This window comes from Drosophila miranda, assembly GCF_003369915.1.
Source record: "Drosophila miranda strain MSH22 chromosome Y unlocalized genomic scaffold, D.miranda_PacBio2.1 Contig_Y1_pilon, whole genome shotgun sequence".
Classification (NCBI taxonomy): Eukaryota; Metazoa; Arthropoda; class Insecta; order Diptera; family Drosophilidae; genus Drosophila; species Drosophila miranda.
In genome coordinates this window covers 23,608,104-23,621,007 of record NW_022881603.1, presented here as the reverse complement: position 1 = coordinate 23,621,007, position 12,904 = coordinate 23,608,104, and the positions used below count along the sequence as shown (strand labels likewise).

General features: G+C 46.5%; 1 protein-coding gene and 1 long non-coding RNA gene across 2 annotated transcripts in view; both read right to left on the bottom strand.

Annotated features, from left to right (window-relative positions):
* LOC108158480 (glycogenin-1) overlaps positions 1-12,904 on the bottom strand; it is a 36,277-nt gene that overhangs the window by 18,086 nt on the left and 5,287 nt on the right. The window contains 4 exon segments of the mRNA XM_033396583.1: positions 5,224-5,404; positions 5,472-5,761; positions 5,819-5,872; positions 5,874-6,130. Coding sequence (XP_033252474.1) covers positions 5,224-5,404; positions 5,472-5,761; positions 5,819-5,872; positions 5,874-6,130 — 782 coding nt within the window.
* On the bottom strand, positions 11,861-12,241 carry LOC108155444. Its single transcript, XR_004474084.1, has 2 exons — positions 12,202-12,241; positions 11,861-12,109 (listed from the first exon to the last, which is right to left on the bottom strand). It is a non-coding gene; the product is annotated as an uncharacterized LOC108155444 (long non-coding RNA).

The window sequence follows — 12,904 nt, the reverse complement described above, 5'->3', positions numbered from 1 at the left end:
TTCATAATTATCAACCATCTCTTTTTCTATTAGCTGAAGTATGTCGCTATCCGGTCCACAACGCATTTTTACCCCGATCATCAGCTCAAATGGACAACGCTTTGTAGACACATGAACAGTGCTGTTAATAGCCCTCTGAACTCGCGGTACGAACTTATACCATCTTCCAGGTTCCTCCGACGACAATTTGGAAATTATGCTCAGAATAGATCGGTTTACGCGTTCAATTTGTCCGTTTCCTCTTGGTACCCCTGTGGTGCTCCATATGTGTTCGATGTTCTTTTCCTTGACAAACTCCTCAAAGCTTGAAGATGTAAATGCTGCTCCACGATCGCTTACTATGCGTGCCGGATTACCAAATACATCAGACCACTCCCTTAACTTCTTAAGAACTTCGTCTGCTCCTGTTTTTTTTTGGGGATACATCCATACGAACTTACTGAAGCTATCAACCATTGCGAAGATGTACTTGTACTGCTTTGAAGTAGCATCCATAGGCCCAAGGTGATCCACGTGTATAATATACGCCGGGGTGTTAACCCTTGTCAATTTGATGCAGAAATCCCTCTTTTTTGCCAAGCTTTTTGTTGTAGATTATACATTTCATACAGTTTCCTATGATCTGCATTACTTTTCCTTCCAGATGTGGAATACAATAGCTCTGCTGTACGGTATGCATTGTTTTTTGAGCGGCAAAGTGTCCTGCGTTGTGAGCGTCGGTTATTATTTCTTTTTCTAATGACTTCGGTATTGCCAGCAAGTCCGTGCCTTGTACCACTTTGTATACGAGACCAGCTTTCAACTTAAAGTTGTCATATGGTTTACTTTTCAAAATTTCGGAAACTGCTTTGATCATCGTATCCTCCTGCTGGGCTTTCTTAATTCTTGCTGTGACTTCCGAAGATACCATCATGACATCAATTGGGTACCTACTCAGGCAATCCACATGCTTCAGCCGTTCTCCTGGTCTGTGTTCCACTTCAAAGTCGTAGTCCTGCAAGTACAGGACTCATTGGGCTACCTCCCGCGGAACGTCCTTCTTGCTTAACGTTTGCTTGAAAGCAGCGCAATCCGTTACGAGCTTAAAGTTTGTTCCAAGTATGTACTGACGAAATTTTTTGCACGCTAGGAAAATTGCTTTGGCTTCCTGTATATAGCTATGCTGTCGTACTTCAGACTCCGAGGTTTTCTTACTCCAGAATAAGATCGGATGCAATTGTCCTTCGTGCCATTGTAACAACGCCGCTGCAAACCCGTCCTTTGACGCATCAGTGTGTATCTCGGTTTTTGCATTCCTGCGATAAAGTTTCAAGACCGGCTCTTTCACCAATGCTTCCTTTAATGTAGCGAACGCCTGCTGCTCCTCCAGACTCATTTTAAATGGGATTGGTCAATGGTTTGGCGATTAGCGTATAGTTTCTTATGAATTTACGGAAAAACCAAGTTAATCCTAAAAACGACTGCACAGCCTTTATGTTTTTCGGCATCGGGAACTTGCCGACGGCTTTGGTTTTCTCCAATCCAGGCTTGATTTCCCCTCCTCCAACTTGATGACCCAATAATGTAATGGTCGACTGCAGAAATCGGCACTTCTTCCACTTCATCTTCAGCCCGTATTCAGCTGCAGCATTAAAAACCTTCTTCAGCTTTCCCAGGCATTCGTCGGCGGTTTCAGCGTGTATAACGATATCGTCCATGTACAGGTTAAGAATGTTTTCATTTTGAAATACAAAACTTATAAAACGGATGAAAACTGCTGGCGAATTGCAAAAACCGAAAGGCGCACGGTTGAACTCAAAGAGACCTTCCTTCGTTATGAACGCCGTATATTTTTTGCTGCTTTCTTCCACAGGAACGTGGAAAAACCAATTTTCTAAGTCCATGATGGTGAACACCTTAGCATTTTCCAGTTTTTCAACGATTGGAACGGGAAAGCAATCTTTCAAGACCATCTTGTTCAACTGACGATAGTCCACGCAGACCCGGCTGCTCCCATCCTTTTTCTTGACAATTACAGTCCGACTGGCGAAATTTGATGATGAGCGTCGTATTATCCCAGCGTTGGCCCATTCATCGATCTGCTGCTTGACAACGTCGGCTTCGCTGATGGCCACTCGACTTGGGGAATGTGGAAACGGCGCTATTTTCTTGTCCGGTACGATCTTCAGCATGATCGGGCACACTGCAGTCTGCTTCTTTTCAGTAAAGTCCTGAATCATTGATTGGACGGCATCTCTGAACTGCGATGGAATGTTTATGTCAGTATTTGCTTCGACCACGTTGTAAATTCTTATCTGTTTGGTGTCCTCAGTTTCCTCCCCGGCAGGGGAGAAAACTTATATCCTCCTGGCGTTGATGTCATTGTGAACTTGGATATAAAGTCGTGTCCAAGCAACAATTCGCATCCGACGGCATGATCGGCCACCACAAGGAATTTGTGTGCCAGTCGCATTCCGTCGATCTCCACTTCTGCCGTAAACTGCCCAGCGGAGAGTGAGATGTTGTTTCCAAGTCCCCTCAAAGTTGACGAACTGGCTTGCAGATGGATACCACTCATTTTGCCGAACACTGACATCTTTAATAGGGAAACATCTGCACCGGTGTCTATGAGCCCCTTGACTTGCACGTCGTTAATTTTAAGAGACTTCAGGCGTTTTACCTCGTATGCAACGTCTACGGCAGCAGCACTCGGGCAATCCTTAGATTGCAGCGGAAACACTTTAATGCAGCTCGGCAATCCTTGCGTAGATGCTCCTGGGATCCACAATTGTAGCAGTGTTGCTTCCTTTCATATTTGATGAAATTGGACTTCTTTCCGAACGGCTGTGAGTCTTTTTGTTTCGGGGCCAAACCCCCATCAACCGCGAGCGTTCTTTCGTAGATTTCGTTCTTCTCTCGCAGCTGCTTGTATGAGCTGCATCCATACAAGGTGTACTTATAATCCGTTTTTAAATTGAGTCCGTCGACGATGTATCGAATCACCGACTCCGTGTCTGTTGTCCCACGTGCAGCAATGCGTTTCATCTGTAGTATATATTCGTGAAAACTTTCGCCGGCAATCTTCACTCGCATAGACAGTTGATTGTGAATTTGCGCACTGCATAAACGCTCACACTCGAACTCCTGTAAAAGTTGGTGACGCAATTGGCCGTACTCATACCCTGCTGTGGACTCGTGAAAAAGAGCGGCTGTACCTGTCATTTTTGCTCGGGCTTGCACGTATTTTTGTTTGTCATTTAGTCCGTATGCTTCAGCGTTTAGCTCGAAGTTAATAAACCACTGCTGTACCGACATATTTTCTCCGTTGAATTCTGGAATAATTTTGGCAAAATTTTCCACTACCAGCTTTGCATCATTTTTCTTGTCTATTTCATCAGCATTTATTTTCATCGAGAGCAGTTGAACCAGCTGTTGGAGCGTCTGTGTGTTTTCTTCTAGGAGTGTTGACCTCATCGCTTCCTCGTTCGCGTTTTGCTGCATATTCCCGGCTGGTGGTCCACTTGTATTTTCCATTATAATTCTACTGCGCAATACTCTTGTGGGCAGCCGGCTTGAAACAACCCTTTTTTCTCGGTTCTTCTTCTTTTCACCCACTCGCTGTCTCGCTTCCTCTGCTTGCGGCTTCTGAGAGTCTAATGCTCAGTTTTTTTGCACCGAATTTTTGCTTTTCCGTCTCGCTTCGTCTGCTGCCGGCTTCTGAGACATGAGACACACAATTTTTGATTTTTTCCACTTTACACAGGCAGTACGCGACTGGTTGAGCCAGTAAGATATTATTTAGAGTATTGTTTATTCGTATTATTATCGCGGTGGCCTGGTATGTGTGCTTACAAAAGTTCTTAATGTTACGGCTTATTTCTGCTGATTTTCTGCTGCTGCTTGAGTCACGTCCGTATGCTGCTGTTCTCTCCTTTTCACTGCTTCGCTCGGTTCCTCTTCTTCTCTGTCCGCTGTTGATCTGCTACTGTTACTACTGCTGTTGCTGCTGCTGTTACTACTGCTGTTGCTGCTAATCAGCTGTTCCTCTGCTGCTGTTATTACTGCTGTTGCTTATCTCCGCTGCCCCCTCAATAGGCCAGCTGGCCCACTCCTTCTTACATTTATGTGTAAGTATATTGGTGTATGCATATTTGTATGAATGTACATGCAGAAGGCATATACATTGGAATGCTCATTTGACCACTTGGAATATATTGCCGACACTGTAGTTCTCACGCTGCAGGCCAGTCCACATATAAGGAACTGATCGTATTACGGCTCTTGAGTGTGGTTGTGTTACGTAAACATTGGGACAAAGTGTCTTTATGTTTATGAGCGTGATACTCTATATTAACTTTAGGCATATGACCACTTGACATATTGTATACACTACAATACGGTGGGCATATGCCTATTTGGCATACAACATGCTACAGCACACCAAGAAAATTACACGCACACACACACACACACACAGATAGAACAGTGGGACAAATATTACAAAAAATATATGCAATATGTGAAAAGAAACCACATTCTCGAGTCTGTCTGTCTGTCTGAAAAAGAGGTTACTATGGGGCGTGGCTGCTAATTGAATGAAAATCAACACAAAATCGAAAACCGAAAGTAAACCCCAAACCGAAGAAAAGACATACATACATATGTACAAGAGATCTTTAAAGTGGAACAAAGGAGGAACGAGAGATGATATAGAAAGGAAAACGAGGTCAGCTATCGGCAAGAAATAGCAAATAATAGATCGAATGTGAGAAATATTTGGCGGGTTATTTACAATGCTTCGTGAATAGATAGAGATGTATCAATAAATAAATATTGGCAAAGAATAAAGAGATAATTGATATTTACACTTGGATTGGTGATCGTTGGGGCTCTACAGATCTACGAATCTTGTGGGTGAGGAGTGCTATTGGCTATTACAGATCTTCTTACCTCTGGATTGAACCCCTGGACTGCTTGGGCTACGTCGGGCTTATCACTAGCAACAGTTCCTTGCGTTTTCTTGCGGTTAGCGGATTGAGATACGAAGCAAAGTGGGGTAGAGGCAATACATTGGGTTAGAACAATACAAAATTCTGGTGTTAGCTTTGGGTTTTAGTTATCATTTGATACATTTCAAACAAGAGATAAGATACGTAGAGTCGGAGCAAGGAAGCTGGAAATCGAACGAGCGCGGCGGGGAGTATCCAGATATGCAGATAAAGAGAGTCCATAGAGATCGCTTACCATTTCGCTGGACAGGGACTGGATCACAGTATCACAGAAGATGTTCCACCAGAGCTGGATAAGGTCCAGGGCGTGGGCATAGTCCGAGGACACGGCGGCCGTCTTCGTCTCAGAGTTGAACTGGATCAGCCAGGGCTTGAGCTTGCCGGCGAAATGCAAAATCTTAATCTTATCTCTGAACCTGCAAGGAGGAACGGCGAAGGATTAGCCACTAGTCCCACGGGAAGGGGTTGGGATGGTCGACTTACTGTTTGAAGGCGGGCAGATAGCAGTAGGAGGCACATGCCGTCACATTGTAGACGAATGGCAAATGCTTCTTGATGTCCGCCGTCGCCCAGTCCGCGAAGAACTGATTCAGCAGGCCCTGGTCACCGCCGTCGAAGCTGCCTTTCTTTATGGCGAACTCTGTGATCTTGCCGAAGGTATCCAGGCTGGGTCTGAACACGAACACGCCGGAGTTGAAGCAATCGGGCCAGCTGACATCCGGAGCAGCCGAGAGTTCTTCGCGCTTGAAGAGCTCATCGACATTTTGCAGGACCTTCAGCGAAGAGGAGACTGTTAAAGAGCAGCACTAGGATTAGACTGTGGATCTTACCAAGGTATCTGCATCGAGGAAGACGCACTTCTCGAACTGCACCAGACGCCAGCATGTGCAGCTTTGTGAAGGTAACGCCCAGCTCCGGGCGGGAGAGCAGGGCCAAGTTCGCCGCTTCCTGTGAGTCCAGCACATTCACCTCTTGTACAACATTGTACCCGTCCTTAAGTCTGTCGCGCATCGCCTCCGACACGGTGGGCGTCACCAGCACGGCCAGCTGGTGGGCGGTCCCGGCCCGCTTCAGGGAGTGGGCCAGCACCAGGGCACCCAGGGAGTACGTGTCATTTGTCGTCAGCGTCACCCAAGCGAACTCTGTGGAGGAGAGGGACGAATCGAATGGAAATGTTTTAGATCCGGATAGCCGGCTTGGAGGGAGATACATGTGTAAATATTGCCACGATTGCAGTTACAAGGCACGTTTCAGAGCAGCAGCTTCATTTTTTAGCGGTTTGCATATTTCGGATTCGGCAAATAAAACAACGGAGAGCATCCACGGTATAGATTATAAATAAATAAGCATTCTTTTGCCATATGGAAAAGCACAGAGATCCCATTCAGATAGATATGTATGGTATCTGCGGACGTGTGCGAATCCCAATCTGCGTCAGCAGTGGGCGGGGCACACGGCATCCACATGCAGCGAATTTTCATTTGCTTTTGTTAGAAAGGCAACAACTGTAAAGCGCAAAATAAAATCAAAGACCTATAGAACAAATCATAAAGAATTGGCGAAAATCGAGCAGAACATATTTCAGGCGCATCGGCATCGGCAATGGCAACGTTGGACGAGCAATTAGAATTTTGCGTAGTTGGCGTTTAGTTGGGCGAAAGCTATAGATAGAATATAATATATGATAATTTATCTCCGAGATGTACATCAGTGTGGGGCGCTGGCGAATATGCGGTTTTCTAGATATATTCCCTTCCTCACTTGTTGGGGAATTAGTTTCTACGGTTAGATTTTCGGTATATTTTTACATATCTGTGGGTTTGTGGGGTTGATCAACTAGTTGATCTCTTCCGGTTTGGTTAGTTAAGGATTATGCATTCCCCAACTTTTTGTTCTCATGGTGTTGTGAAATCCTCGATACGAGATTTCAATGTTGAGCAGAAATGCTCTGGGGAATCTTTGCGTTTAATAATGTACTACACGATATAGACAATTCGAGATTTATTCATTTGGACTTCAATCAACTTAAACTTTAATCTTAATCGCGTATAGAGTACAATGTAATGGGTAATACGGGTTTAAGCGCGGCCGGCTGCAACTGCTAATTGTCGTTGTGATTTCGTCGAAACGCAAACGAAGACTCTTCATGGTGATCGGAAACGAGGTTACGCCCCCCTAGCATGAAACGACGCCGTTCTCCGAGTGGGCAATTGCAGTTAGAGCGCTCTCACTCTCTTTGTAGTTTAACCCTTAGAAAACCGTCCATGCCGCCCCCAATACTGGGACCAGTATTAGAAACCAAAGGATGTCACATGTGAATGCTCTGTGAATAAATAAAGTGTTCGTTATGGTACATGTATGGTCGAATAGAGCTAGCAACGGTGGTAGGATTATTCTGAGGTCTGTGGCAACGGTAGCCGACATAGTTTAGAGACCGATCGTTTGTATACGCCTGATGCTGTTTTAACAGTTGCGACTCTGACTAAACTGTCAGCTCCAGGGTGAACTTCTATTATCCTTCCCAGTTTCCACTCGTTGGGTGGCAGTCGGTCATCCTTGACAATTACTAGATCGCTGACTTGTAGATTGTCGGTTTCATGTCGCCACTTTGGACGGGCTTGAAGATGTGATAGCCAATCCGAACTCCAACGTTTCCAAAATTGCCGGATCATTTTCTGTCCTTCCAGAAATTGGACTGTGAGTGGAACATCCCTTGTCGTTACATCCGGCGGTGCTAATAATGAATCTCCAATAAGAAAATGTGCCGGGGTGAGGACAGCTAGGTCCTCCGGCTCCGCGCTTAGTGGACATAATGGCCTGGAATTTAAACAGGCTTCAATTTGTGTTAGCACGGTAGCAAGTTGTTCGTAGGTCATTTTATATCCTGAAAAGGCTCGATAGAGATGTGTTTTGACAGACTTTACATTTGCCTCCCAAAGGCCTCCGAAATTAGGACTATGCGGGGGATTAAAATGCCATTGGACGTTTCGGGCCGCTAAAGCAGGTATTACAGTTGTGGGTAGCTCTCGTTTCAAATGTATTTGCCAGGTTTGAAGAGCCCGGTCGGCACCAATGAAGTTCGTGCCGCAGTCGCTATACATGTGTTGACAGTAGCCCCGACGCGCGATGAAACGTTGTAGGGCCATGAGAAAGTGTTCGGTGGTTAAGCCCGTGACCGCTTCAAGATGAATTGCCTTTGTAGCCAAACAGATGAAAACTGCGATATACGCCTTGTAGTTTGTGTGTCCACGGAATCTGGATGCTTGAATTTCGAACGCGCCTGTATAGTCCACTCCGGTGGCGATGAATGCACGAGTTGGCGGATTGACTCTATGTAGGGGAAGATCGGCCATCAATTGTGCTGCTGGTTTCGGTCGGTGACGAAAACATCGGACGCATTGTCGAAGAATGCGTTTGACAGTTTGTTTTCCGTTGACTATCCAGAATTTGTGTCGAATAGTGGCCAGCGTTAATTCGGTGCCGCCGTGGAGTGCGAGACGGTGGGCATTACGCACGACGAGATCGGTAAAATGATGATGATTGGGAATGATCATTGGTTGTCGCTGGCTTATCGGAAGGTGCATTGCATTTCGCAGTCGACCTCTGACTCGTAGAATTTGTTGGTCATCTAGAAATGGGGATAATTGACACAACTTGTGTGTGCCCGATAGTGCCTTGTTTCCCTTCAACCTCAATATCTCTGTGGCGTAGACCTCCTGTTGAATGCTGCGAACGAGATGAATTAAAGCGTTGTCGAGCTCCTGCACACTCAGTGGTCCAGACAGTTTGTCCCCTTTGGCTTGAATGTTATGTATAAACCGTAGAACATATGCCATGACTGATATTAACCTGTCGTATGAGGACGAGTTTTGGATGAAGGCTTCTGGAGCCTCCGAGACTTGCACAGCATTTTGGAACAAAACTGACGGTTTCTCCTCGATTATAGTCCTGTCGATGGCCTGACTGGGAACTCCGTTTGCTGGCCATTGGCTTTCCGGCTGCCGTAGCCATGATGGTCCAGACCACCATAATGGATGTACTGCTAACTCTTGTGGTGTTAAGCCACGAGTTGCGCAGTCCGCTGGGTTTACCGCAGGAGGTACATGTCTCCACTGAGTTGATGTACTATGCTCCAAAATCTGTCCAACGCGATTTGACACAAAGGTTTGCCATCGGTGGGGATCTCCATTTATCCAAAACAAAACGATAGTAGCATCTGACCAATAGAAGGTTGCCATAGGTGGTCCTGCAGTGCAAAGTTGGTCCCGGATCCATTTTGCCAGTTTAACTGCCAGCAGCGCACCCGAAAGTTCGACTCGTGGAATTGTGATCGGTTTCGTGGGTGTGACTCGACTGCGTGCAGCTAGCAAATGAGTTTGAATCATTCCGTTTGGTAGCTTTGCACGAATATATGCACATGCTGCATACGCCAGTGATGATCCATCGCAGAAAACATGTAGCTGTAATGACGCAAGCTCGTGGATGTTGAAGCGCAGCCATCGTGGTACTTGAATTTGCTCGACATATGGCAAGTTCTGTATGAATCCCTGCCATCTATCAAGCAGTTCGGTTGGCAGCGGTTCATCCCAGTCCAGTTGTGCTAGGCTGCCATCGTTGCGTTTGATGCGGGCCATCCATGAGTCTTTGAGTATCGCCTTCGCGGTCATGACACATGGCGTGATGAAACCTAATGGGTCGTACAGTCGGGCGACTGTGGAAAGTAAAGAACGTTTAGTATGTGCGTGACTGATTTCAAAATTTATCTTGAACCCAAAATAGTCTTGATGTGGATGCCAATAGAGGCCTAAGGTTTTAACGGGATCTTGGTACTCAAACTCTAATAATGTCTTATGAGATAAATGGTCTGGAGGTATGTCTTGTAGCAGAGAAGCGTCATTCGCAGACCACTTTCGAAGCTCCATTCCTGCTGATCGTAAGGCTCCGATCAATTGATTTTGAATTTCTAATGCTCCTTCGCGAGTGGAAGCTCCGCTTTGTACGTCGTCCACGTATATTTCGTGTCGAAGGACCCTTTCCGCGAGTGGGTATCGGTCTCGTTCATCCTGCGCCAGTTGATGTATGACGCGAATGGCTGTGTAAGGAGCTGAAGCGGTTCCAAACGTAACTGTGTTGAGATAATACTCAGCTACTTGGTTGTGTTCGTCATGCCAAAAGATGCGTTGATATTGCGAATCCTCTGCATTCATGTCAATGCATCTATACATCTTCTGAATGTCGGCAGCAAAAACAAAACAATGGAAACGCCAATTCAGGACCACGCCGGCTAGATCGTTTTGGAGCGCTGGTCCGGTGCATAGGACGTCATTGAGCGATTTTCCGTTTGACGTTTTACAGGAGGCGTCATATACTACTCTAACCTTAGTAGTGACACTTTCCTCTTTAAATACTGCGTGATGAGGCAAGGTGCAACATGTGGACTCGATTCCATTCTCCTTGCTAATGATGCAATGCTGCTGCTCCTTGGTTGTTACTTTGGTCACCTGGCCTAGTTGAAAGTACTCCTTCATGACTTCCGAATATTTGGCTTGCAGCTCCGGCTGCCTTTGGAATCTTCGTTGAAGCATTTGGAATCGATTAATCGCGATTTGACGTGATTTGCCTAGCACCTGCGAAGGGTCAAACAAACGCTTAAGTGGTAACCGTACCAAATACTTGCCGTTTCGTTGACGGATGTGAGTTCGTTTAAAATGCTCCTCGCACCATCGCTCTTCTGGTGTGAGCTGTTTTGCAGAACCGAGATGCTCCATTTCGAAGAATTTCTGGACGAGATTCTCTAGCCTGTTGTGGTGACATCTAATGGTGACAGCGTGTGAGCGTGTGGAAGTGGCTCGACCAAAGACTATCCAGCCCAGCTGGGTGTGCTGTGCAATTGGTTGGTTCTCCTTTCCTCTGCGGATATCTGAAAGCAGGATCTGTGGGATTACGTCCGCTCCCAGCAGAAGATCAATCCGTTGTGATTTGTAGAACCTGGGATCGGCGAGTTCTATTCCGTTCAAATGAGGACATTGCTGCAATTTGATGGATTTTGAAGGTAATTGCGATGTAAGCGTTTTAAGTATAAACGCAGTATCAATGGTAGTACAAAACTGCGAAGTACAAGAACTTAATGCCAATTCTGTAGTGTAGGTACACCTGTTCTTGGAGGTGGTCCCAACTCCAGCAATTTCTGCCGAAATTGGATGCCGCTTGAGGTTGAGAGCCTGCACTGTGTGCTCTGTAATGAGGGTTCCTTCCGAGCCTGAATCCACTAACGCACGTACCACCGCTGATTGACCAGTGTGGGGGTTGTGGATTGTGACCAGGGCAGTGGCCAGAAGGACAGTGCTGGGTCCGTGATGCGTTGCCGTAGCGGAGACTAGTTGCGCAGAGTGTGTTCTCACAGACGAGTCGGTCGCTGCAGACTGTGGATGACCACCGGAACTAGTGTTGGGAACAACTGGGAGAGGCTGTGCAGTGCTCTGAGTAGGAAGTGGGGTCCTAGCGTAGAGTTGCGTAGGTGTAGCCCTGCCAGATGAGTCGCTCGTTGTATACTGCCAGGAGTTACCGGAACGAGCGCTATGGGAGGCTGCGTAAGGCTGTGTTGCCACCTGAGCAGGAGTTGGGAAGTGCAGCAGTGTATGGTGTCTTTGACCACACTGCGTGCAGTTCCTTTTACTGGTACATTTTGAAAGTGCATGGGAACGGCTCAGACAGTTGAGGCATGCCTTTGCATGATCGACGATGGCTTTCCTTGCAAAGCAGTCCTTGGACAAAAGGTCCGGGCAATGCCGAAGATTGTGACTGTCGCTACAGTGAGGGCAGCGAGTGTGTTCGGCAACCGCAGTCTTGGCGTGGAAACTGTTGCCCTTGTATGTTACGTTGCCAACTGACTTCTTCGGGTGCCTTTGATTGACAGGCTGCGGCACAGGTGTCCGCGTCGTGGAGTGGCCTCGGTTTTCGAACACATCGATGCTGACGAGTCGGTCGTTGAGAAGTGATTGTAGCTGAGAAAAGGTGGCAAGTTCGGCAGAGCTACCGAGATGGAGCTCCCAAGCTTGCAGTGTCGTGCTTGGCAGTCTGGAAGTGAGATGATGAGCCATCCAATGCTGAACATCTAGATTCTTGAAAGCGTTGAGACAAGCCGTCGCAACATTAAGCATATGTTTTATATCAGCAGACTGCTCCTTTGTCAACTGTGGCAAGTCATACAAACCGTTCATATGGTACATAAACTGCAGCCGTTTGTTGTCGTATCGCTTGAGGACGAGACTCCAAGCTGTTGCATAGTTATTTCCCGCAAGCGCCATCTGCTGAATATCCTCGTCGCGATCCGAGGGAAGAGCTTGCTTCAGGAAATGAAACCTTTGGACGTCGGACAGTTTCTGGTTGTTATGGATGAGTTGAACAAATGCATCGTGAAATGCCGGCCAATCCACAAACTTGCCTGTAAATGTCGGTACAGGTAGCTTGGGCAATTGCACTGATGATACGGATGGATTTGCTGGCTCCGGATTCTGCTGTACCGGTGGTGCTCTTGGACATGCATTTTCGTAGGCCTCTGATATGATGCTGAATGCCGTTGTATAGTCTTCATCAAAGCGAAAGGCCACTTCGCTGGACACATAACTATGCGTACTTGGACATCGAAGTATTAGTAAACGTTGATGATTTTGCTCAAATTCACATAAGAACCGTTGCAAAGTTTGTAAGCGCGTTTGAAAATAGGCTTTTGTTTTCCGATCTGCGCCATCCTTTCTGAAATTACGCACCGTTTGATTAACCCTCGCAATGAGATTTGTCTGAATAACACTGAGATTGTCGATCTCCACCTGAGGATCGGCTTCGAGGTCGTGGGACTCGGCTGTTGACATGTTGTTGTTATATGTGTATGTACCTTTCTCACCCTTAGTTGCACT